At 43.4% G+C, this 27,842-nt stretch overlaps 1 protein-coding gene across 2 annotated transcripts in view; it reads right to left on the bottom strand.

Moving 5' to 3' along the window:
* gfra1a (gdnf family receptor alpha 1a) overlaps window positions 1-27,842 on the bottom strand; it is a 91,349-nt gene that overhangs the window by 10,214 nt on the left and 53,293 nt on the right. For both annotated transcript variants that reach the window (XM_041947292.1, XM_041947293.1), the window contains 5 exons: window positions 15,817-15,995; window positions 14,708-14,880; window positions 11,864-11,973; window positions 10,073-10,207; window positions 2,601-2,782 (listed from right to left, as the gene is read on the bottom strand). In XM_041947292.1, coding sequence (XP_041803226.1) covers window positions 2,601-2,782; window positions 10,073-10,207; window positions 11,864-11,973; window positions 14,708-14,880; window positions 15,817-15,995 — 779 coding nt within the window. The remainder of the gene's footprint in view (window positions 1-2,600; window positions 2,783-10,072; window positions 10,208-11,863; window positions 11,974-14,707; window positions 14,881-15,816; window positions 15,996-27,842) is intronic.

Genomic DNA, 27,842 nt, shown 5'->3' with positions numbered 1-27,842 from the left:
AACACAGTTAATTTTCTGCCATCTGATGTTACAAAATATAAAAAATAACTATAGATAAGAGAAAGTCAAACAGACATAGATTTAGCAGTAAACTAACGTCTGTTCCCGATGGTTGGCTCATGTTGATGTTGTTTACATTCTGCTGGAAGTAGACTGCTCCTCTGGATTTACTGATGCTTTGCATCACATACGTCATCATCTTACATCCCAGTCACAATTCAACTCGCCACTTCAGGCTGCGGCCGCCTGTACGCATGGCCTCTCACCTGTTCCTGAAAATCTTGATACTGACTTAAGGACAATGACATGGAAGGATAGCTATTTAGTTATTGCTAAACATACTGTCAAATTCTATGTACTGTTTGTACACAGTGTTACTGACTGAAGCTCGCTAGTAGTGAACAACATTTCCATTGCATAAGAACCATATGTGATGGTAATGATTGTTCCAGGTACTAGTCTAATCCTCAGGTGTTCCCAGGGAAACTGAGTCATGGTTTATGAGATTATGATTGCAAAATGCATGAACATGTAAATTAAAGGTCTTCATTTTGTTTTTTTGTTTTTTTTTTTTTGTTTTTTTTTGGATGATCTGGCCTCCACGTCGTCCATTCATTCCTGATAACGGACACCTCGTTGGGCTTATGCCTTACATATTAACAACAGATCATGTGAAAGGGGTCAAAGTGACAAACCCACAGAGAGGATTATACGGGCTTATATTATACAGCGCATTTTAGCATCTTTCAACTCATTGTTTTGGTTTTACGGCTCGCAGCTTCGTTGCTTTTTGTTTTTGCTCTCATTAATCTGCTAACAGCAAAATCAGACCACTGCTTTCAATCTAACAGCCCGGATACACTCAGCACCAAAGGAAGTTACAGAAAGCTAGCGTCTTTGTGAACATGTGGCTCCTTTAACAGCTAAAGAGTCGGACTTTGTCTTGATGGTGGAGACCCAAACAGGGCTAAAAGAGGAGTGACTTTAAACTTGGATTTGTCAGGTAGCCCGTCAGGCGTCTTCCAATGAATGCTAACGATGCTTTATGTCTGCTGGATGTTTCCACTGACACATTTGCCATAACAATTCAATAAGCTGATAACATGTCGGTGTTGTGTTTACCTCTTGTTCTGCTTCCCCTGAGTGGTAATTAATGCTGCTATAAAATTTGCGGGGTCAAAAACAGAAGTGAATGTGGATGTTGTTGTGCCTCAAATGTCTGCAGACTGGAGCTTCGCAGCCATAGCGTAGACAGCAGCACTCTCCCAAGCAGTGACAAAAACAATTCCCAAACTCTGCATCGTGAAGCATGATCACTACCACAGCTTGGAGCATCATAAACAGTGACAACAACATCAGCATAAAAAGTGGCGTTTATAGTTAAGATTGTCGTTAGCGAGAAGAAATGATTAAGGTGCACTTTAGTTTGAAACTGCTGGGGGATTTGCTGTAAACGTGGATAAAAAATAACTTTAGTGATTTTATGATGCCTCATCTGGTTGCAATATTATTATATGTGAAATGGCTCCGGAGTCCCTGTCATCGCTTTGCTGGTAATGACAGTATTATCCCCCTTCCTCCCTGACCCAGAAGGAGCCCATCACCGGTGTTCAGTATTGCTGCTTGTGATACCTCTGTTTCATCAGCCAGATAACTGTGGTTCCTGTAGAGCAGGAGTGGCTGCTCCAGCTGAGAAATACAGTTTCTGAGTCTTATTGGGCACAGCGTGGCTGGCACAGACAGCTACACAGATGGATCAATACACATGAGTGTGTCAACAGCCGAACTCCCGCATCAGGCAGTCCAGACCAGGACAAACACGGGAAAAAAACACAAGAGGAGGATGAATCGATCACACTAACTAACACTTCGATGCCATATCACAAGCAAAAGATGGGTTTTATAAATACTTTGCTGTAGTGAGATACTCCTTTAAGACCACTGACTAAAATCTAACTGCAAGTTCAAATCCTTAAACACTGTATTAAAGCCACTCAGAGGGTAGAAAGAATCAGACTCACACTGTTATACTACTGTCAGCAAACTATTCACTCTCCTTTTAGCTCTGGTTTGGTCTCCACCATCACCAGAGAAAGCACCTGTCTCTCCAGCTGCTAAATGTTCCACTTCCTCCACTGGTTACTTGCACTGCAGTCGACGCTTTTGCATGTTTTTATGCACAAGACTTACTTGCACTATGAACAAATTTCACTGTATTTGTAGCATTTGGTTCATCTAAACTTGACATATTTGGTATTGTGATGATACAAGCCAGAGGATGAAGAGGCAGTGTGCTGTTAGACAGCTATAAATGAGCAGCTGTTTGCATAGTGAGACTGATATAAAAGGTCAGAAAGATCAGCAGGTCAGATAAAGAGCATCTGTAGCTCAGAAACTTGATCCAGCTGTAAACACTTCAATCACTTTATTCTATACAGGAAAAAGTTCGGGAAATGTTTTCACGCCACGGGATTAGATTTGTCCCAGACCAGCTGGAACCCTTGAGCCTCCAAACACAGTCCTCCTCTGAATCCACAACTAGCTTGTGTGTGTGTGTGTGTGTGTGTGTGTGTGTGTGTGTGCGCGTGTGTGCGTCTAACCTGTAGGCTGCCACAGAAGTGGTAGATGCCGGTGTCTGTGTTGATGTGGTTGTCGATGGTGTTGGGGTTGCGTTCGCGGTTCCTCTGGTAGGGGGTGGTGGTGGAGGTGGTGGTCTGGACAGGGGACATCGGCTGCCACACTCCCACATCTGTCCCGTTCCCGAAGGCCTGGATGGCATTACCTTCAGAGGGAGAGTGAGAGACAGAACTGATGAGCTGAGAACAACCAATACTGGAGGTGACTGAAAAAAAACTGAAGCTTCACTGCAGGTGAACTCACCATCTGTCCCGCCTGCCATGATTTAAACCAACCAGGTGACACAGACTGAAATATCTTCCAGAATAAGACGAAGACGTTTACCTCTGAACACATCTCCTAACTGCTGAGCTGCTGAATAATTAGTTTGCTGCAGCAGGAACACTATGTTGTAATTTCAAGTCAAGTCAATTTAGCACCAAGCTGGTTTTATCATGAATCAAATGCTTGTTAGTTCCCATGTTAAAATAAAGCTTTATGCTGCAGCGGCCTAAACCACAATTAAAGGTGAGTTAGAAGGTACTTAAGTTTTGTTATCACTTCCCTCCATTATAAATTCACCACACAGTCAAAAACCTGAGTGCTGATGTGGCTATTTACCATTAGAGTCCATTAGTGGCCCTATTAATAGTGGTATATGGCTTTGATGTAAAAGACACGCATACACACAAACACACACACACACACACACACACACACACACACACACACATCAGAGGAAAGCTGAGCTTCACAGAACTGCTGTTTGAACGTAATGATATTCTTCTATCCAACAGTGAATTATGACCCTGATACTGTGGAGAAGGAAGGGAGAGCTGATCTGCATAACGGCTCTTTAACCTCACTGAAATATTCATACATACATGTGTGAAAACACAAACGTGTGTCTGCATGTTGCGAAGCATATGTGTGTATTCTTGGATGAGGTCAAATATATAAAAAAACACCAATGGAAAAACAGTTGCATTGTCAAATGAATATAAATTACACTGCACATGCAAAATCTGTGTTTAAAAAAGAAGATTGAATGCATGGAGAACCTTTAAGAGATGCTTTTCTGTGCAACAAAAACCAAAAACTGTCGTGCTATATATATTTATATTTTAGAAGCTCATGAACCTGGACCTGGAGAGATTAAAAAAGCCAGCTTCACCAAAGCAGTTCAGGATGCAGAGGAGAGGCTCAGTAACAAGAGCTTATATCTGAACTGGACATCGATCTAAACAAAGCAAAGTCAAAGGAAGAGACTTTAAATAATTTATGAAAATAAATAAAGTAAATATGATTACTGCTGCGATGAACTTTAATAATGGAATCAATACATTACATCTACTTTAAATTCATGGTTTGTTGTGTTCTTTATTATTAGTTTATACATGCGGATGTTAAGACCATTCATGATGTATTTTTCAAAGTCTGGTTCCAAAAAGATACCAAATTTCTCTTTTGGGGGGAAAGTTTCAATCAATCAATAAAAACCATCAAACGCAAGCTGCACAAGCGGCCAGCTTTCATTCAGACAGTCACACATCAGTCTTTCCTTCCTGCTCCTCCCTCTGTGCAGATGCTCCTACCCTTGAATTCTAAGCGTTCATTCACAGGTGTATCACAACATGTGATGCTGGCTTTTATATAGATTTGAACACCTGCCTGAATAAATATTCCTTCATTTCAACATGATGTTGGCACCAGCCAGAACTGGTCTGCTTCTGGAGGGCTTCACAGAAACATTCAACGTCTTTAGTCAAACAAACTGAACTCAACCAGATCTTAACCACAGACAGCAGATCAGAAAACACTCATGAGTCATTCTGGAACTTGAAATGCACGAAGAGGACTTGTTGAGTAACAGTAAAGCTGTGAGTCAGATTTAAGTCAGACTCAAGTCCACACCTCCACAGTGTGGCGTCTTAAAGCTCTAAAGTTGCAGTGCAGGTGCAGGGAGTACCTGCCGCAGTACTGGCAACACTCATTCTCCAGATGTTGAAAACTATGAAGGATGATTGATAGTGGGTTTTTCTCCAGTCAGCGACCTTCCTCCGTCTCTTTATGGTCTTTCCTGAAAGCGCCCGTGGCAGCGTTCCCTAATTCCTGCTGACCTAGTTCTACATATTTCCTTCAGTAAAAGGAATCAGGGGGTGTGCTTGGCATCTCATCCGGTCAGAATCACCCTCAGAGTCCTCAACAGCTGGACTTTTGATTGCAGCTCTGCCAGACAGCCATTCGAATACTGTGGATTTCTTGGAGAAGTAAATTAAATTAACCTTGTCAATTTGATTTCTGACAGCTGAACCAGTTGCCCAGATGTCAGGGAAAAGGCATCTGGATATGAGTGTGCATGTACAGATATTCTGGACTGGGCTGATTTGTGTTCGCACAGAGTTAAACACATGTTACTGTATGCAGTATGGTCTCTTTCTCGTCCTCACCCCTGTGGAAGTTGCTTCTGCTTAAACTCATCCTGACCTAGAAAGAACCTTTGAGTTAGTTCCACTATGCATTTAATAAACGTGACTATTAATCTTGAACTAAGACGTGCCGGAGACTCCCTCACCTCATCTGCTTTGCTGAATCGACCTCTGGTAAAACCAGACATCCCAGAAGACGGAAAGACTTTCTCTCTGTCTCTCCAGATGAAAAACAGCCAAACAATTAATAGAGGAACATTTATAAAGATGAACTGATGACTGAAGCAAAAACAGAAATCTATGCATTTCTAGTTTATTCAGAATTAGTTAGTTCAATTCACGTTTTTGTTTTAATGTGTATGTGTGTGTGTATGCAAACATAAGCAAGCATTTACTGTATGTGTGTGGGGGAGGGGATTAGGGCAGCACATATAATGGGACAAGCCTGATGTAAACTGGCAGTCGGAGCAAATCTTATTTCCTACGAAGATTCCTTATTTAGTTCCTAGAAACATTTTTAGTCATTACAGTGCTGGCCCTCATATCTGAGATGCATTAATCAGCACAAAATAAGTAATTTCTGTCAATATCCTGCAGCCCTGATATGTGCAAATTTGCTCATGAGTGTGCATGTGCATATTTAATTTTTGCTTATTGTGCGAGCATGTGATTGTGTAGTTGTGCAGAGACAGCAGAAGGCTGATGAGCATATTGTAAGTGTTGATGGGCTCTTTCCTGGCTCCTCTGTCGCTTCACCTAAGGCCTAATTGCGCTCACAGCACAGTGACTGTACGTGAAAGAGTTTGCATTTCAAATTAAGCCGCAGAATGTCAGATGAGGGTGTCAGCTTACTGTTGTTAATTCATGTTCTCTATAAAAATACAATATAAAACATTGTCTACGCTTCTATCTGTTGTTGGCCTGATGCCTGCATTTATACATTCATACTCTCCTCCATTATTCCCCTCAAGTGAATTTAGTTCGCCGAGGTGGTAGTGAAGCTTTACAGTAAGTTTCTAATACAAATACCACCTCTAAGTTTGTTTGGAGATTAAAAATCAATCCACAATTACAAAACAAATCCTCTCTAAAAGCATATATTCTTGCAAATCACATTATATTGCAGCTGCATTTTATTTTGTAATTATTTTCACTTTGTAAACGATAAGGTATTTTTTTGCTGCGTTTGATGACTAGCTTTGCAAGATAGCAAATTAGCTTGCAGTTAATTGGTCTCATTATCTTTAAGAGAAAGCTAAAAACTTTTTGATGCTCAAACTCGAACATAATTGCGACGATGATTGATTGTGACAGAAAAAGTCACGAACACACCAGCTGGTATGAACGCATATTATTAGCATGACAAACCTGAGAACGGGCTGTTTTTGCTGCGTCCAGACTTGAAGACAGAGCTCGAATCTTTCAGTGTGCCTGAACAATAAACCTGCAGGCACAGAGCTTCTGCCTTTCCTACACAGATTCAACGGAGAGTTAACAGCACCGCTGCGACTGTTTACTCAGGTCACATAAAAATAATTCACAACCACTGCAGACTGAACAAACTGTGATATACAAGATGTGTACAATGTGTTAGGGCTATACTGTCCCAAATCACATAAACAGACACTTACACACATGTTGTGCCTCTATATGCCCCTCGCTAACACGGACCGTTTATTTAGGGCTGTATAATATAAATCAGAGATGGTTTAAAGGCAAACAAGCCACAAAATTGAAGGTACGGAGCGCACAGGAACTCTTGAGGTGGTATAAAAGTGTCTCATCAATGGTTACTAAAGAGACACTGTGCAGCCTACTATTCTGGGAATGAATGACATCAACACATTTGACCTGAAACCATATTAGGAAAGTTTCAGCTTGTAAAATCAACTCATAATCATTATCGTCTTTTCGAACGAGCTTTTTTAAAGAAGTGATGACCAGACTAAATGCTTTCCAAAAATATCCTCACCGTCAAGGTCTTAAAATACGCGAGTGCAGACACACAGACATTTTAAAGCACTAAAGCAAATATTCATTTAACCCTCACTAGGGCAAGCATCGCTGTGCATTTGAACAAACGATATCATCTTCCCCCGCAGCAGATATTTGTGTAAGCAGCATTGGTTTGCCTCTCACAGACGTCTACGTTACCACTTTATCTCACTGCACCAAGTTTGCTGTAATACTAGAATTATGATCATGTTGGACGGCGTGACCTTTGCATACTCCGTACATATTTCGGAAATAGGGAGGCATCACACTGGAAAAGGCTTTGAATACATTATAGCTCCAGCCTTGTTCTTGAGAATATTAAAGCAGTGGCTCCAAATCTGGGGGTGGAGACCCTGCTGAGGGGTCACAAGATAACTCTGGGGAGTTGTAAGAAGGAAAACAGGTTTTTCTAATATTTCTTCTTTTGACTTATTGGATATTTGCAGCTTAAGGCCTCTAAAAACAACTCAAAATGGGGAAAAAACACTTTTTACTTGATGGTCATGACCAACAAACGACATTATGATAGTTTGCACGTAAAGATTGCTTAATTTTAAGGGGTCAAGAGCTGAAAAGGTTGGGAACTGCTGTTAGATATTCAAATATGTGACAGCATGACATGCAAATAAAGAAGAGGCAGGCATTCACCCCAGGAAACTCTCTTCTATCCCTCAACAATAAAACATCTAAAGTGCAGCCGGAGAACAGAAAGTCCTCTCTCTCTGCCTTTCCATATTCTCTCTTTCTGTCTCTTCTCGTTCTTTCTCTCTTGTAGTTTCTCTCTAGTCATGACCCTGTAGCCAGCGTGTGTCAGGATCCTCAGAGTTGTCAGTTCCAGTTACTGCTGAGCAAACTTAATGAGAGCAGAAAGAGGGAGGGCAGGGACGGAGACACGGAGATGGGATGAGCAGAAAGAAGCGAGGTGAAGCACGAGTGGGAGAAGAAGTGAAAAGAAGGCGTTGTAACAGTGAAGGAACAGTGAGAGAAGGATTGAGACTAATAATGAGAATTCAGAGGAGGCATACTCTCCTCAGTCTGCCCTTCACCTCGACTACAGTCAATAAAAGCAAATTACAGATATACACACACACAAACACACATATATATACATATATATACATATATATGTATATATATATAGAGAGAGAGACAGAGAGGGAGAGAGAGGGAGCAGGTTTTAACCCACATTAACCCTGTTTAATCTAGCAAATGTCACACTGAAACACTTGAACACACACATATAATCATGCGAACACGCAGAAGCAAAGACATATATGAGAGACACTTCACACATACACTCACTGAGAAATACAAAAAGATGCTAGCACATCAGCTCAAACACACACACACACACACACACACACACACTGTGGCAGCCTTTATTATCTCCAGCAGACCAACCTTGTTAACCCTGCGTGGTAAAAAGACAACAGAGCAGAGAAAACAAGAGGAGGGAGGGGAAAAAGATAATAGAAGAGAAGAAGACAAATGAGAGCGAAAGAGAGAAGAGTTGGCGAAAATGAGTCTGCGTCTTGTTGGTGTTTTCTCATCTGCTAACTGTCAGTCTGACAGCGGGAAATCAAACCGCCCACTCTCATCCCTTACTGTGACTATGGCTCATTATTTTCAATGCACACGTTTAGACCATACACCTATTTAGGTCACACCTGACTGATTAATACAGGTGTCTTGCGGCTCATCAGGTGAGTACCTATTGATTCATTAATGAGGCAACTGTGCACCTTAGCAGCAGAAAATGTGTTAATGAACAGACAGTGGTCACAATATGAGATGATGCAGCTTGCATTTCCATACATGTGTGAAGAGCTGTGGTCTCTATCTGTCAGCATTTCATTTCAGCAACAAGATTCTGTTGTACTTTCTTATAAAATCCAAATCCCTTCATATCCCTTATCGAATCTGTTTGGCTTCAGCTTTTAACATCGTGAGCCACTAAAGTTGATGAAAACTTGAAAGCTCACACACTTTTGCAAATAAAAGGAGCAGGAAGAGACAAAAGATTCACAGAGAGATCTGCTTGCCTCAGTGCACAGATGCAGCTACGTATTTCATCAAACTGAAACTGGATCCATAATGGATCTGGCTATGGGGAACCGAACCCAAACTGCCACACTTTGTAATTCAGACTTTGTTTCATTAGCTAATCAGTTGGAATGAACATAAATCTTGTAATCTGTAAAGGATTGATTGTTATAAAGGTCCAAAGATCTTATACTAAATCTGTTTCCATCCAATCAAGCTTACTAGATATCAGTAAACAGCGTATATGATCACAGACATTCATCCAGCTTAGGTGTCCTTGAGCTAAATACTCTCTTTGTGACCCTGCGCTCCGACGTCTGAACAGGAATCAATGAAGAATCACGTTACAGGTAAACGGTGCTGAGGAGGACAGCAGCAGGCGCACGATCAAAACAAAAGGAGCAGAATTAGCTCTGATTACAGGGAAACACACAGTGAATCTGGCTCTTATCTCCACAGCTCGGCCCTGCAACTTATTAACCTTTGTTGGAAATAGGTGTGTTTATTTGTGTGTGTGTGTGTGTGTGTGTGTGTGTGTGTGTGTGTGTGTGTGTGGATAGAGACAGACAATGTGTGTGTGAAGGGGGGTTGTTAATTAGTTGTTGTGTAAGAGGGCTGGATGAAAAAGCTGCTTTCTGTCAAAGATCTGGAGCAGGAGCGCACACACACGCACACACGCACGCACACACACACACACACACACACACACACACACACACACACACACACTCAGGCACTGTGGTGCAATATGACCGGTTCCTCTATAATGCAGAGCAAACAATGCAAAGGCAATGGGATATATTTGGTTAGAAGGAGGGAGCGAAAGAAAAGAGAGGATAAAAAAGCAAAAGGAGGAAAGAGTGAAAGAGTGGAGGATGTTAAAAGTGAGAGAGCAGAATTGAGAAAAAACGATGAGACAAAGCACAGCAGAAAAGAGTAGAATAAGTAAACGGCTGTTCAGAGAGCAGCCGGGCAGAGGGGTGACTCACGGAGGCAGGTGTTCTCCGTGAAAAACTCGGTGAACTTGTCACACTCGTCCTTGTTGTTGCCACTGTTGCTGCAGTCGCAGTACGGGGAGACGCTTATTTTGGGGGAGCGCAGGTAGTTGGGAGTCATCACGGTACCTGCAGCAGGTGGATGCAACGATGTTTCATTCATGCATTCGGCTGTTTGTTTCAGTGAGATATTTGTCATTGTCGAGAATCCCACAATGCAGCTGACTGTCACCAAAAAAAGAGCATTTAAACCCTGTCAGACTCGTTATCATCCTCCTTCTGTGTTAAATCAGAAACGCCATCATAAACAATGTTAAACCGCTGTTACATTCATTCCCTGCTCAGTAACGCAGTGTGGTGCAGTTTCTGCAGGAAGCAGAATGCAGAGGAGCCAGAGTGAAGAATAGGCTTTCTCTCTGTGAGGGAAAGTAAATAGCTTCAGTCAGTGATTTCTCACTCCCCCAGTGGATTGTTCCCCGGTGCTGGCTGCGCTCCAAGCGGCCCTTTTTGTTTCGCAGTAGGCAGAATGAATTGCCGCTGTGTGGACAGTGTGTGCATGTGTGGTCTGGTTTAGTGGCTTGCGAGGACTGATTTTTGACAGTTTGCTGCAGCGGTGAGGACGTTGTGGGCTGTGGACGGTCCACATAGTGACCGAGACTGCAGGAATTACAACTCGGGCCTTGATTTCATAGTTGCCACCATTTCTGTACAGTTCAACAGTTCAAGGAACACGAGCAGTCAGGTGATCAGACAAACTTATTTAGATGAGAAAACAAACAAATGGTAAAATAAGGACCCAGAATGTCCGCTGTACACATAAATCACAATCTACAGTTTTTTTCTAGTCAATGAGGGATTATTACCCCGATTTCAAAGAGCTCTCAGGTTCAGTTTTATCTGCAAACAAAGTAATCTTAGCGTAATCACCAGGAACCAGGAAATAGACATTTCAGTGCTCTAATTCATACTTTTCAACGCATTTGCTCACTTTTGGTTTTACCTCCTATAAAGTGGTTTAGATGATCTGGCTAAAAAGTTGTTGGCCGCTGAGTCAAATCACGCTGCACTGATTTCCATTTCTTTTGTTGGTTTTAATGCATCAAGCTGTGCCGATTTGCGCCCAAGCTGGACCGTCTCTGCGCTCAAAATGGACCTAACCGCCTCCGGGCAGGCTGCAGACGGCCCTCGTCATCATTCAGGGACGATTCAGCTACATGTTTAAAGAGCCTCTGCTGCTATTGCCAGACATAACAAACACTTGCTTTATAATTGTGTTTGATTTGACACGTCGTTGATGTGTATTTGTCAAAAATACACTGCGCGTATTCTCCGTATAGCAGAGCAAAGAGAGTCTTCTGGGACGCTTCTGGACGTGTCTGCTGGATTTGACGGTTTTGGTGGAATTTAGGGGTTAGATACCAAGAAAAATCTCAACAACAGCCATTGCACAGTGCAATAGTAAACAATGCCTAAGATAACGAGCATTGTAATGTCTTGCAATGGAGATGCAAATCTCTGCCACGCTGGGTTGACTCAATCAAGCCAAGCCAGGACATGTGTCTGGAAAAGGCTGATTGGTCCGTTTAAACCTGAGTGCTCGTGTTTCTCGCTCCATCAAACTTCCAGACTGCAGGTTATCATGAACAATAGAAACAAAACAAAGATCCAAGCTGTTAAAAAACAGAATTATCCTTTAAAGATGTGATTAACAAAAATCCACAGACGCCTGGAGTAAACAGAGAGACAGGGCTGACCAATCACAACCAAGTGTACATATGAGCTCACCAATCAGGCCGGAGTATGAGAGGAGGCAGTCTGCGTAGTTCTCCTTCAGACAGCCTGACAGCGAGCGAGGCTCCGGCTGGCAGTTGACGAAGAAGTCAGCCAGTCGTGACCTGCAAGACACACACAGCGAAAAACACTCAGAGCCAAACGTGATTATAGCTCCGATAGGTTTTATATGAGAAATTCAAAAGGCCAGTGTGACTGGAATGTTCAGCAAAATGCCCGGTCCAAATGAGCGAGCGCTGGAAGTCATTCCTCTCAATGCAATTAGCCTTCTTAATGGCTGCCTCCAGTGGAGTAAGATGACCCTCTTACGTATGCTGCGGCTGGTTTATATCCTGGAATGAATGAGGCTAACGGCAATTCTCCACCAAGTCTGTTCTGTTTCATTTACTGCCTTCATAAATGTTTGTTTACACTTTTGCCACAGGTGCAGCGGCATGTGAAATTGAAATGGAGATTGGACTCCGGAGGAATTCTCCATTTGAAGTTGGATTGAGTCTGATATAGAAGCACTTTTCTAATGTCACTTTTGGACTGAATCAATTTTATGGAAAAGTGATTTTTTTTTTCCCAATCTGGATTGTACGCTTGCAGTTTTCGGTCATCACTCCTTTTAGTTAACATTTTGCTCAGAATACTATAGATGGGAGAGATTACAGACAACAGAGGCTGAATATGTTTTATTAAATGACCCAGATCCTGTGTGATCGTCTCACAGCTTGTGTTCCTGTTGAAGCTGGTGAGTAAAACGTCATGGCCCAGGTCAATCAGTAGTTTACTTCAGTGTATTAGAAATATCATTCAAGGATAGAAAAGTCATTATGAGACTTCTACTTTTTGTGTTTCATTCAAAGTATGTTTGACAGATTCTTTTAAAAAGTGTACTTCTACACAGACGCCTTTAAATTCTACTTGAATGTATTGAAAATGAAAATGCTGATTCTGCAGTACTTAAAGTGGGATTTCCAGAATGCGTATAACAAGTGTACTTCATTGTAAGTGTATTATAAATTCTACTTACGTGTACTTTAAAAATGCACCAAACTACAAATACTTTTAATAGTAACATAGTGTACTTATGACAAGTATACTTATGTTCAAACCCTTTTTAATACACTATGAGCAGCTTGAATTAAGTGTACTTTAATTTCACTTCATATGAAGTATATTTAAGTATATTTCCAACACAGTGGTGATATAATACAGTTGTACTGCGAGTGTGTTTTGATGCTCATGAATCCTGATTTTCACTGGTGGACTTCAGGACACTTAAAGTTTGCAAAAAGTTCTGCCAATTCAGCAAATGTTTACACTTCAGTTATACTCAAGTATCACTCAAGTGGTACTCAAGGACTGCTTGAGACAAAAATAGCACAACGTGTAATTAGTACATTCTTCAAACAGTATAGTTTAAGTATAAGATTCACCTGGGGACCAAAAAGAATGATGGACCAAACTAAGATAGTTGAGTGAAAGTGAGATAATAAATCCAAATTAATAAAAACACAATACATTACAATTACACACACACTGTCACATATGTGCAGTCACAGTGTGATCTATCTAATCACACCGATCTGATGCAGAGCAGAGCAGAGCAGTGTGCAGAGAGAGCTGCGTCGCAGCCAGTAGACCACACTTGACATACGGCGAGGGAGCATGTGGAAATGCATGGCTTTAATCTGTCTGTGCTAACTGACAAATGGACCGGGAGGAAGCTGCAGTGAGACCTGTTGTCCAGCCCTGAGCGTATGTCTGACAGGCGGGGACTAGTAGCGTGAATTTACTGTTGTCACGCTGCTTGCTCTTAAGTAGAGACAATGGGTGAGGAGAGAGGGAGGAAGACCTGAGGCCACAGTCCAAATGGAGCTCGTTTATGATGCCTAATGCTTCCATTTAATCCCAGAGAGCCACACGAGTGCTGGCTACAGGCTCAGGGACTGCATCACACACGCACACACGCACGCACGCACGCACGCACGCACGCACGCACGCACGCACAGGGACAAGAGTATTTCAGTGACGGACATCTGACATCACCCTCATTTGTGTTTGTGTGTGTGTGTGTGTGAGAGAGACCGGAGGCTTGAAGGCTGATAATTTATTTCCGGTACTCGTACAGCGACTAAAGACCGTACGGAGGAGTCCACGGGGCATGTTTGTTGTTTGAGTCTGTGTGTACTTGTTAATCACATTGTGGGGACTCGCACTCCCCACAAGGTAAACAATCACATTTTATGGGTTAAGACTTGTGGTTTATGGTAAAGATTAGCTTTCAAGTAAGGTTCAGGTTAGAGTAAACCTCCAGGGAATGCATGTGAGTGTCCTCTTAAGTGGCCAAAGGAAGCAGATGTGTTTCAAATACACATTTCTTAATTCAGTTATACACTGAAGGCTATTTTTTTTCATCTGGATGATGCAACTTTATGTGCAATCCTTTGACGCAGCAATCATTTGATCCATCATCTCCTCATAAAGCAAACAGTAGAATTAGCACAATGCTACATGCCACATATGACTCTACCACAGTGCGCTGTGGCAAAAGTTGACCCAGCGACCTTTTCTGGCTGGAATTAGTCTGAAATTTGGTTTTAATATAACACACACACACATCACACACATCGCCCAGAGCACACACTGAACATTATGCTAACTAGGATGTACCAAATCCTGGAAGTGGATGTCATAAAATTTTCCTTTACTAGTCAGTGTAGACGCTGTAATGCTGGTTTCTTATTGGCCTGCGGGTTCAGGTGTCAGTCATGAGCTCGGTCCAGTCATCTCTTTACTCTCTGTACTATCAGCCCTTAAAAGCACCAGTGAATCCTGATGGTTTCCCACCTGCAGATGTAGTTGGTCTTGCAGGAGGCCTGCAGTTCCAGACAGTTGGGCTTCTGTTTTTCTTCGTACGAGCAGACGGGGACGATGGTCTGACGCCTGCGTTCAGAACATGCTGTCTGGTCGCTGAGCGGGCATGAGCAGAACAGCATGCCGTAGCTGTGCTTCGGGGGAACCTGCGAGGCACAGCAATCACAACCTAGCATTAACAGCAAAAGTGAAGTGAACTTATCTGCTTACTTCTTACTTTGTCATGTATTTTGTGCACTTTGAGACACTTCTGTTGCTTGGATTTTTTACTGAAATTGATCTCTTGATGACCAACAGTGGCTACTTCTGCTCATGCAAACTACCTGTTTCCTCTGTTTTCTCCAAACAAACTCATCCTGAGGTTGTTGAAGTTGACAACAGAAAGTGGCATTGACCACAAATCCGAACATTTTTTATTGTAGTTAATTCAAGAGATCATTACTATTTGCTCTATTGCCTGTTTACCATCGCAAACAATCAATAAATTCTGGTTTTAGCGCTGAGCGGCACTCTAGCTTCACCAGTAGATGGTTGCAACAGCAGTTGGGCTCCAATAGAAGAACGTCATCGTAGTTTTATCTCCAACATAAAGAAAACTTTATGCTTAAGGCCGTCCACACAGAGAGCAAACAAAATTATACATCACAATATGATTAACAATGTCATGCATAGAAAACTGCACGGAGTAGCTTTCTATTTATTCATACTGTTGAGATCCCAGTTAAGTTATTCCAAAGGGACATCATGGGAGCTGGCTTGTAATTACAGTGTCTCACATCGCTTTTCACAATATGGGACAGACGGCGAAAACATCTTTTGTGTTTGATGAGTGAATCGATGTCAAAGCTCGGCGCTGGAAAAGCAAACCCTGAACAAAAAGGCCTGCATGATTATTTATTGTGATCGTGACAACCCCGCTAACTTATCCACTTCAAAATGGTTCTTCTTTTAGAAGCAGGTCCTTTGTGGTGGACGTTCAGCTTTTATCAGATATCAGTCGTTTGGAAAGCCTCCAGTGTGAGAGCTTTTCACTGCTTTTTTTCCCCTTCCTTTTTGATAAGCTCGTGTCAGCGGCGCCTTGCCTTGTCAAAGAACTGCCGCAGGGCCTTGTGGCATTTCCTCTTGTTGCAGACTTCAGCGGTGGAGACGCGGCTGGTGCAGGGGCTGATGTAGGCCGAGCGGTACTTCTTACACGTGTCGTTCAGGTTGCAGGCCTTGGCGGCGTTCAGGCAGTTATTCTCTCTGGCCACGGCAGGCTCACCTAGAGACAGGACGGGGGGGTGGGAATAGAAGAAAAAGAGAACAAAGGGTGTGAAATGAGCAGGTGTCATCTAGATTGTGATGCTAATGACTGCTTAGTCAGTATTTAAAGCAAGAAGGATTTGGTTCTCATCATTAAAAAGAAAAAAAACACTTAATCTGCATCAAAAACAGAAAGACTGACAACTACAGGACAGCGATGCTGACAGATTTTTTTTTATTGAAGTGCAGCAGTTCATTAAACAATAGCAAAACTGACAAAAATGCTTCATCTGTCTTTGTTAAAAAGCTCGTGAAATGAAATCTTTACTTAAAATACCACGTAGAGGGAACTTTATCATGTTTTATCTACCGGAGGGGCATCAAACAAGGTCACTTTGCTGCATGAGGGCACTTTCCTGTCTGTACCTGTGTGTCAGCCAGTGTTGGGCTGATTAAAAAAAACCAACAAGTTACAGTAATAGATTACCTTTCCCAGGTAACAACGTAATATAACATGTTGTTAACAAGATTCTGGTAATTCTAATTAAAATACCACGTTACACTAGTACGAGTTCAGCAGCTTCAGAAAGCATCTGTTAGAAAAATCCATGTTAAAACCAATCATAAGCTAAGGTTGCCATAGAGACGAGGTTATGCTGCGGCCATAGTAGCGTGTAGCTATTATTATTACAAACCATAACATAACTATAAAATGTTAATGCTAGTCGTACGTCTATGGTTATTTTGGTGAATGTTAAGCTAAGTAGTGTAATCAGTAAGACATTCGGCTCCACACAGACAGTAATATTCTTTAGTAACCAGCAAGATGTAATAGATTACAACTGATATGAATGTTTGGTTGTTTTTTTTTTAGTATTCTGCATATGTGTAAATGTGTGTGTTGATCACAAGAGCCAGTTTGCAGTCTCACTTCCTGCTTGACCTGAATCAAACTCATGGCTCTGATCTAAATGGCTAACGGGACATGTGTCTGTGTGTGTGTGTATAGCGTGTGTGTGTGTGTGTGTGTGTGTGTGAAGAGTTTCTGTAGTCATCAGAATCTCTAATGCGCTGCCTTGGTCAACTGTCAGCCTGCACTAATTGCCAGTGTTGTCCTCGTTCCGCTATCAATTAACATTTTCATACACTTTTTAGGTGAAAATGAAGCAAAAACAGCATTTTTCCCCTCTAACGAGCGCCAATTAAAACGGGGGAAGACTGGCATGACAAACGTATAGAAGTGTGGGGGGGGGGGCAGGCAGCAGAGGCAGAGGATGCTGATAGTGTGTGTGTACTGATGGCAAATGGTGTTAATAAGATTCATCACATCAAGAGGCGGGAGGAGAGAAAAGAGGGCGGGAGATTAAAAGGGACACAGGAACATGATGGGGGGTGTGAGCCGATGGTCCGGTGATGTATTCGCTGTTGGCGGGGAGGCTGCTGTTTGTTCTACGAGGGAAGAGGAGGTTGTAAAGATGGATGCTTTCCAAAATGTCCAGTAGCCTCTGAGGAAAGCCCCCGCTGGCTCACTCGTTACGTCCCTTTGTTCTGTCTCACCTGGTCTCCCTCTGTGCTAAACTAAATCTAATGCATATCTTTTTGTTTTAATGCTGCTGCAGCTACAAGATTTTTGATTTGATTCTCATATTTTCAGGCCAGCTTTGATCCCTGACTGTCATCTGGAGCGCAGGATCATCTTTACCTCCATCGAGGCGTCACGTGTGGCCACGTCGGTGCGTTTTTTCATTGGTTTAAGACGCAGGACTATTGTTCTTGAATGTTTTGTTGGGAAATTAGATCGATGCTCTGCACTCGATGCTTCAACTCAGAATGCTCCTCTGCATGGTGATTTGGGGGAGGGAAGCCTGCATGTCTAATTATGCTGCTTGTCGGCCTTGGCGAGAATTCCTGGTGTCAAATTGTAATTCAAATAATAATGAGAAGGAATAAAAGGAAATGAGAAACCACATCTTTACACAGCTTAATGTGTGACAAGTACACTGGGCCTTTCACCCCCCAGCTGGCCCAAATGACCTTCATCAGGTACCTAAACCTCGATAAACGAGCATCACACATGAATAATACGTACACAGATGCTTAATAGATAATTGAGTCCCACAGAAATCAGTCAGCTGAAACACATGAAATACAAGAACAGCACTCTGAAAAGTCAGAGGATGAGTGTGGCAGAGTGGATTTCTTTCAAAATGACATCACAGGAGAAGGTTTGCAGAGACAGACTTATTATGTAGCAACTCATGTACCCCCCTACAAAACTTTTCTCACTCCTCCGTCACTTCAAAACCCTCTCAGACGCCTCCACTCCTGCTGCATCTCTCCCACTTTCCAGCCCTCGTGTCCGCCTTCAGTTTCCTCCTTCCTCCTCCCTCCGCCCGTCTCTCCTCTTCGGATCAGTGTGCAGACGCATCAACTTTGAGACTTTTTATTCTTTCTCGCAGCTGCCTCAGATCGACTCACTCTTAACCCTGCAGTTGTCCCCTGGGCAGCTGAGTGAGGTTTGTGTTTTCGTGTGTTTATGTTTGACCCTTTGCTATCATCTGCCTCATTGGAAAGGGCCTGATCAAGACAGCCTCTGTGTTTTACGTCGGTCTCTCGGGTTACGAAGCTTTGGAGGCTCGACATAAACCTGTTATCATACAGAAAGAAGCTCTGCGGAGTTCAAGTTTATCCTCTTTTACTGTGGATGACAGAGGTCTGGTCAAAATGACAGAGCAACTACGTTACAGAGCCAACATTAATGAAGGAAGAAGAGTAAAGAAAGGATGAAGGAAAAAGGAAAGGAGGAAGACTTAAAAGCTGCTTGAGCTTGTGTTGTAGGATTAGTGCATATGAAGAGTTCTGAAGTACCTCTGAGGTCGTAGCTGGTCGGCATTTTAAACCATTATTCCTGACTAAATAAACGCTTTTAATGTACTTTTTATCCGTCCTCTGCCTGAGTGCCTGAAGAGCTTCTTCTGTCTGTGACCATGTTTTCATCTTAAAGAGGACCTTAATGATTTCTGGACTTGATGTTTGTGAAGCTAATTGAGCACTTGGCCTCTGCGCTCTTTTTACATGAAGAGTTTTGCTCTGAGCTACGCTCTCCCATCCAGCAGCTCCACAAACCACGTCAGCAAAGCTTCACAATAGCCGACTGGCAGCCTCCTCCGCTCACATAACAACAGGAACCTGAATGAACACAGCGCTCGCTGCGCTGCCATCCGGCTCCTGATCGTCAACCTGTAAAAACACGCCAACTGGTCTGAAAACGTCACATTTCCCCCAAACTTTTCCCTCAAATCAGGTTTAGAACATATCCGAGAAACAGGTCACGCAGCTACTGAAACAGTCTTTGTTTCACATCCGGAAAATCCCGTTAAGTTGTTTGCTGACGAGATTTGGAAGTTTCAAGTTGTGGAAAATCATGTCATCATCCCCAAATACTTCCCTGCAGAAAACAAGCTCACCTGACCTGCCAGTGTGTGTGTGTGTGTGTGTGTGTGTGTGTGTAAATACATCTACCTGGCGTTTTGGAGGTAAACTCCTCGAAGGGTTCAACAGGGCAACACAATGGAAATGCTAACATCCCTGTTACTCTGTTAGCACCACCACAACTTTAGCTTCCACCCTGAGGACACATCGTCAGTGTGTGTGTGTGTGTGTGTGTGTGTGTGTGTGTGTGTGTGTGTGTGTGTGTGTGTGTGTGTGTGTGTGTGCGCGTGCGTTTTGGGCTCTCATCTTTTCCTGAGACACAAACAAAAGTTGAGCCCCCCCCTTTAAAGATGAATGCTAGCTGCCTTTCTTGCATAAAACCTCCAAAGCCATTTTTCTTCTCCAACGACATTATGGAGGGAGTCCCAACACACCCACCCACCCACACCCACACACAGCCACCCACACCCACACGCATACAGTATATTGCCTATACCCTACTGTGCCCCCAGTGTCAGCAAAATACATCTGCTGAACTCCCCTTGCACTCCTGGCAGATGGTATTGTCTCTCAAACACACACACACACACTTGGGTCGACACACATACTGCATGCTCTGACAGGGCCCACACAGCATTGGGGCCGGGGCCATCTGGAGGCCTGGTAGGAGGAACGAGGCCCCCCCAGTGGCTCACGTTTCCGATTCAGCTTCAAATTGATTATCATGTCGCCTGTTTCCTCCAGTCCCGCTGCCCCCACCCGCTCCCCCCAGACTAATTTCAATTACTAAGGGACGCCGCGGGGTCGAATCCTGACCTCACCCACCTCTGTACCCCCCAACCTTGAGCCCCTCTCCTCGTCTTCACTCGCGCTTTCTTCCCCCTCCTTCCTCTGGACTTCCCTCTCTTTCTGTGTGACTCTGCTCCTCTTTCAGGTCTTTATTCATGCAGTCTGGATGTATTCCAATCATTACCTCCCTTCCTCTTTCTCATCATCATTATCCATCTTTGAACTTCTCTCTTGTGGCTCCCTTCTCTCTTGGTTCTTCCTGTGTCTTCCCTCCCCTCTGCCATCTGTCCTTTATTTTTTCTTTGGAGCGAAGTGGAGTAATTTAATGGCCTTCAGTGGCCTTCCTGTTCAAAACTCCCATCAACTCACAGCTCCCATGTGTGTCAACGTTCATCGAGTCAACGTTTGAGGTGTACCTCTGCTTAGCTTTGTGGTTTTTGCTGTTGTTTCTTTTTCCCTTCTGAAATTAAAGAGTAAAATTATCATTTTTCTTGCCCTGCTGAACAGCTACAAGGCAGATTTGGTGGAGATGGTGATCTATTCAAAATAATCAAATTGAGAACATGAACATCTAGAATTGTATTTTTATTAGTTTTCAGGGGGGACCAAAGACCACAGAGTTGGTCAAGTAAAGCTGAACTGATGGACACACTCCTAAAGGTCAGGAGGGCACAGAGATCATTAGGGGCCATACTCTGGGGACCATGAACATCCAAACCAAGTGCAATGGCGCATATGGCCTCTACTTTTTTGAGATATCTTGCTTTGGATGAACATGTTTGATGGATGGAAAAACAATGAAGTGTGTTTGAAAAGAAATATCCAAAATCTTTAAAGGAAACATTAAATACTTCAGGTCTGAAAGGAGAAACCATGTTAACGTCAGAGCTGCTGTGTGTGTTTTCACAGTCACTGTGTTCACGCCATTACTGTGACCATGCTGTTGTCCTTCCCTCGTTATAGCTGTTTCAAATATAATGTCCCACCGCCGTCTCAGCGGAGTGCCATTGTCTTTTCTACACCAGCCTGGCAGAACACATTACTGCACTTCATCCAGCCAACTGGGGGTCAGCGGGGGCTGGGAGCACTTGACAGGTGTGTTTGTTTCCACTGCTCACAGCTCTGCAGCAGTGGAAACAGTCAGCGGCTGCATGCCGTGCCACTGGCTGACTTACCATAATTCACTGCCTCTTTGTTTGCTAAGTACAATAAATGTGGAGGGATTTGTCGTGGTGGCATGGCTGCGGTGGATTACAGAACAAACACGCTGACACCCAGAGGCAACTAAACATCATGTGCAGTGAGAGGGGGCAGTTGAAGACGCACTGCACATGGAGTTAAAGAAAACGCTCTACAGTAACTATTTTCCAACAATTAAATGAAATATTTCAGGGTTTTGGACTGAAATAATCCAGTAATCCTAAAAATGACTACATGGATGACATAATGTTGACGTTGATGTATCCTATACATCTAACTTGGCCTTTTCTGCACAGGTTATGCGCTTGTGGTACAAATATCTGACTTTTTTTCCCTATATTCTACAGTTTAATTTGCAAACCCAGAAGCTCACCATTACTTCTTGTAACTCATATCTGTGTTAAATCCATAGTATAAGTAAGTTTGCTGCCTCAGTATGAATAAAATTGACTGCATATGCATTATTTAGGTCTGTTATTGGTTGTAGGTCTTGATTTGAAAACGTGGCATTAACTTTTTTTATTTCCCCTTAGAACTTTTATAAATTGTAAACTACATTTGTCCTGCCCTTGTCTACACGTGTTGATTATTCTTCGTGTAAATTACTTTCTTTGCGCCTCCTTCCCACTTTGAGGAATTACAGCACGGTCAGATTCAATAGAAAAATGTAACATAATAAATGAGGCCTGGGGTCTCTTCCCTGCTCTCTCTCTCTGTTGATTATCAGTGGTGAGTTACACTGTCATCCACTTTAATGGGCTCCACGCTTGAAAGTGCAAGACAAGCAGAAATGGAGAGAGTGGAGGGCTGCGAGAGGAGGAGTGAGGAGAGAGCCTCAAGGTTTACTTATTTCTCTGGCCCCTCTTTCTTTTCTTTCTAAACTCTCCACCTCTTTCTTTCTGTCTGCGCTTTTCTGATTCTCTGTCAGCTTTCTCTCTCTTTCTGTGTGGTTAATAACCCCCCTCTCCCTCCAAACACTGTCCCAGTGCAATAAAGCCACATGGCACTTGGTGCAGCAAACACCATAACTCACACTTCCTAGTAATTGATCCCTGTAGTGCAACGGTTTCTTTCTCTCTTCCACTTTCCGTTCCACTCGTCCATCTATATCTCTTCCTCGTCCATCACCTCTTGCCGTCTCGACCGACGTTCTCTCTCCAATTCCATTGAATTTATTGAGCTTTATTGGCACACAGTCCAATAAAAATCTGCCAAAGACAATTACTTCTGTGTCTCCCATTAGCCACTTTTTTCCAGTCTCCCAAAGCTGTGTTATACTTCTCCCTCCACCAACAAATCCCTTCACCTCATTCCATCCATCCTGTTTCACTAACATTTCCAGCCAGGTCTCCACAGAAGTGCTCACCTGAATACATAACGTGCTTTCGGTACCTCATCAGCCCTTCCAATTTCATACATGAAACTTATTTTCTTGCCTGAAATTTCACTTTTAGTCCAAATTGCTCATCCTCAAACCTGGGATTATGAGAGCTGGAACTGATGGAGGAGTGGAAATACAACCCTTCGGCAAATCCTGTGTGTTAGAAAAAAAAAAAGTTTCCCTCCTCTCGGCTTTATGTTGCCCCTCTATCCCATCCCAAACCTAGTCCCTTTTGAACCCCTCCGGTCTACCTTTTCATATCAACAAGCCATTAGCTGCATGCTTCTCACAGCTGAGGGGTTACCTGCAGCACCTCTGGTCTTTAGCTAGTTAGCTTACTCAGTAGTGGGGGAGGCTCTGGGTTCTGAACAAACCAGACAACTTCCAGTAAATCAGTCCGGCTATGATAGAGGAGCAGAAACTGACAGCAGAGACCAAACAGAGAGTCATGATGGCAGGATGGAAGTCTGACAAGATGAAGGTTCATGCATGCTGTGTTTGAACCAGAGGTTCACATTCAACAGACCAAAACCGAGACAGGAAAAAAGAAAAAACCGAGAAAGAAAAAGGAGAGAAGAGTGGGAGGAAGAGAGGGAGAGAAATGGCTCTCCACAGTGATGAATCTCCAGCGAGGCCTGTTTCATTACCCGTCTGCCAGTGTGGAGATCAGCCGGTAAGAGCAGGCCCTGAGGGGCTGCAGCAGAAATATATGGCTCTTTAATAATCTCCACAAACACATTCCAGTACAGCATAGTACAGTACACCGCCCCCGCACTGCTGCCTGGCCATCCTGGGCCAAGTCCCTGCACGCTGTCTATCCTCCTACATCAGGTCCTCTGTCTTCAAGTCCGTGACCACAAGTCACCTGCAGCAAACACCTTTCCTTTCAAGGATAGAACTAAATTCTCACAAGATATCATCCAAAAAATAGCATGTACCAAAAAAAGGGAAATCCATTTAATTATGAGTCATATTTTTTTTATATATATATATATATATATATATATCACCAGAAAGACTCTGGTAACTAAAGCTGAAGTTAAAACATGTGTGAGGAATATGTTTTTTTTAGTATGTTCAAATGAGGTAGTTGATGCTGAAAGTTTTGGGCTGAAACTTGTATTTATGAGCACGCTCTCACTTGTCAAATGTCGAATGTGCAGGTGTGTCTCTCTCAGCACCATCGCCAAAGAAAAAAGAAGGACAAAACCTGTTGCTTTACCTGTCAACAGGTGCGCTGTAAACATACAGCGACTGTTGGATCTGCAACATTAAACGATCACACAGTACAATCATCATCAACTGCATGCATTACCTCGATCCACATCGCTGCCATCAATCATTTCTGTTTTCTGCTTGACATTCTCCTTCATACATCTGATTTCATTCAGATCATCATTGCTGTTTAGCCCGTATTCTAAAATCTGTGCCACTTCAGTCTCAATGACTGGAGTTCAGATCGATACTGAAGGATGGCAGCGCAGTCAGCTGCTGCAGCACTCCGGCAGCAGAGACAGAGAACCGTCACTGTGGGGTCTGTTTGCATCGATCAGCAGGATCACCTGCAGCCAGATTTCACAGCGAACAGCGCACTCTTTTTAACACAACTATCTCTACCTGTCTGACAAATAGGCAATAATTTATCGATCAGTTTCGGAGGGTCCAGACAGATCCGTCCGACACAGATGACATGCTCAAAAATAAAACTGACTTGAATGACAGGACAGCTGAGTGGTTACAGAGACAACCAGACCTGCTTCAGTAGCCTTGGAGCGAGACACCGAATCCCTAAGAGCTCTGCAGACTCATAGTTAAACCTGCGCTCTAATATCTAATTAACCATGAATTGATTTATTTAACGCAAACAGTCCAGAGCGCTGATCCTTGTTGAAAAAAACATGTAATAATCCGTGTTTTCGTAAAACAAGCATGTCGCCGTCAGGAGCCTTATCTGTTGTCCAGAGGACTTTGACAAGTTGCATGTGATTGTTGTGTTTTTTGTTTTTTTTTTCATCTGCCAGCTGTCAATCATGTCTCCCAGCTTCTGTCGCTCTTCCTGTGCTGACTGGATTTGATTGGAGCTGGCAGGGTCAAAGGGTACGTCACAGCGAGGACGCGTCACTATTTTGAACACTGAGCTCATTGCTGGGTTATCTTTCTGCTTCCAGAGAATATTTCCTCTCTTTATAGCTGAACCGTATCCTAATTGCAAGTATATTCTATCACTGGTAACGCTTCAGTGCCAAAGAGTCCAATGAAAAAAACTGAATTTCTACTGCAGTTAGCAGCAGTGTCCATTTGCAGAAACACTGATGACAGTGAAAGTACATCTTTTTTATCATTTTGGTTGAGCAAATGCTTTACAAATGACTGCTACTAATGTTCTGACAGCATCAGACTGCATGATATTGGTCACTGCATCAGATTAACCAATAGAGTCACAGACGCTGGACCATGACCAATCATAGCTTACCGTCTGTCCAGGTTGCCAGGAACCAAATACATTGTTCACCTGGCGGCACCACCAACTCCATTCCTATTGTGCTTCACCATGTTTACAGTTCAGGGTACAGCATCAATCAGTTTTACCAAACATGTCGCAGAAGTAGAAAATGAGGTGAAAGAAGGCGTTTTGTTGGAAGATCACGACGGGTCACATCAGTTGCCTTTCACAATGACACTCTACATGGGCTAAAATGATGCTGCTTTTCATTCCTTCATCTGCAATACAGCGATGACCCCAGCTGTGAGTGCTGCCACCAATCAGGCTACTGCTACTGACTAGCTGTAAAGTTATACCAGAAACTACGTCCAACACTTTTATCCTCAATACCCCAGATCCAAACCTCTATCTTGATGTCAGGCTCTGTGGCTCCAAGCTCTCAGCACTTCAAAGCTAATGTGTCATCTCACCACCTTACCCCAGCTGCCACCCTCATATCTGGACAATACCCTCAGTACACATTTCCTTCTGTTTAATATATCCAGCCATTCTGTCTACCCCACCTCCTACCAGTGGTCCCCAGCTCAAATCGCCTGTCCCCGCTCCCCAGCCTCCAATATCTCCCAGCCCTTCTGCTGTTACCGTCCCCCACCTGTGGTCCCCCTCTGAACATCAAACAGTCCACGGTGGAGATGGATGTGGACATCTAACAACTGGATAGCCTGTTTACTCCTGTGTGAGTACAAGTTGCAGCACGAACGTGCGGCGCATAATTGTATTCAGCAGCTCACCTCCGAGTCTGTCAGATTGATTTACAATAGTGGCAGCGATGTGCCAATGAATTTGTTACGCAGCCGGGAGCGGAGTGGTGCTGGGGGGGAGTTATTGTTGGTCCATAATTAGTCCTGCTGGTGCCCTTTCAGGTGTGTATGTGTGAGAGAGCGGCGAATAGATAGAAAAAGAAAAGGAGATAGCGAGGGGGAGAAACAGCCAATCGGAGAGGCAGGAAGGGGACATAGCTCCCAATAAACAGCAACTGTTGACTCTGTCAGCACTTAAGTTGGCCACAGAAATTGGGAAAAGACAGAGAAAGAGAGGAAGGATTTTCAATAAAAACATCATTCCTCATCAATCCAGATCGTGCACTCTCAGCTTGAGAGCGACACCTCAGCCGTGCCACCATCAGAAATCTTTCTTCGTTTTTGAGCACTAACACAGGGTGAAATCTGTGCAGCTTTTCCTTCATGACAGGAGGAGGCTGCTGAAAGCAATCTGGCAGCCCAGGACTTTCAGATCGATACTGAAGGACGGCGGCGCAGTCAGCTGGTGCAGCAGTCAGGCAGCAGAGGCAGAGAAGAGAGAGACGCCGTCACTGTGCAGTCTCAATGAATAGATCACCGGGATTACCAGCAGTCAAATCTGACAACCAACGGCACGCTCTTCTTAATCTGCCAGCCTGACAGAACGATCTTAAACTGAAGGAGGAATGTGTAATAATATATGGATCTGAGGTTTTTAAATAGGTGTTCACATTGTGTAGTTTATACCTATTCATCACACTGCACTAACATTTAATATACTGGTTGATTTGTCAATTAGTCCTTCATATTATAACAAGCTAATTTACTCTTCAACAACCATAAATACACAAGGAAGGACCCTGATGCAAACGAGTGCATGAGAGTCAAGAAGCCTGACAAGAACTCACCAAAAAACACAATCAACAATTACGAGTACTTCAGTGTATTTGGAGGAACTAGAAGGAAAAGGCTATGAGACAGGGGGTTGTGAGAATCCCCCCCCCTATGTAGCAAAATCCTGGACAGGAAGTGAGAATGACAACTAGTCAGCTGATACGTTTTCACCAGTAAAAGACAGAGCTCGCCTCGGGCACACAAGGTGTGATGGCGTGAAGCATTGCACTGCTGAACGGGAACATATGTACTCAATAAGCTCGTCCCTCTGGAAAACAGCGTTCGGTTTCATGTTCGCACTGCCTGAAACTGACAGCAGAGTGGTGGGCGTGCAACCAAGAACAGGCTGAATGACTGGATTTAATCTATTCAGGGTTGTCAGAGATATTCAAATATAATAAAAAAAACCCAGCTTGGTCTGACTTGGTCAAAACTCACGACGACGTCGAGCGGTTCCCAGTAGACACGTTGTCATTTTAAAAAAGGCTGGGAACCACTGGCCTAATACGCCCAGAGATATTAAAGGTGAAGACACTCCGGAATAAAAGGTACGACAAAACCTCTGAAGGCAGACAAATATCATGTGATTGTGTACATCATCGCATCGCTCAACCCTGGAATAAGACGAGCCGAGAGGAAACAGTTGCAGAATCTTGAATCCGACCATGATAAAAATCCAGATTCATGCACATTATATCAATGAGCTGGTAATGAAGTTGCTTTGAGATACAAGCTTGTAGGAGTACTCCTCCCAGGGTTTATCCATCCATCACGTCTGCACTGACTAATGAATGGGCAAAATGCAAATGCCGGCTTTCCCACAGGCTCGCTCGAGACGTCTCGGATTGTCATCACTTCTTCGATGGCTTATCTCAAGAGGGGGAGGCAGACATGGCCGTCACTCAGATGATCTGAACACACTGTATT

The sequence above is a fragment of the Chelmon rostratus genome, chromosome 11, assembly GCF_017976325.1.
Source record: "Chelmon rostratus isolate fCheRos1 chromosome 11, fCheRos1.pri, whole genome shotgun sequence".
Lineage (NCBI taxonomy): Eukaryota > Metazoa > Chordata > Actinopteri > Chaetodontiformes > Chaetodontidae > Chelmon > Chelmon rostratus.
This window is presented reverse-complemented; position numbering and strand designations above follow the sequence as displayed.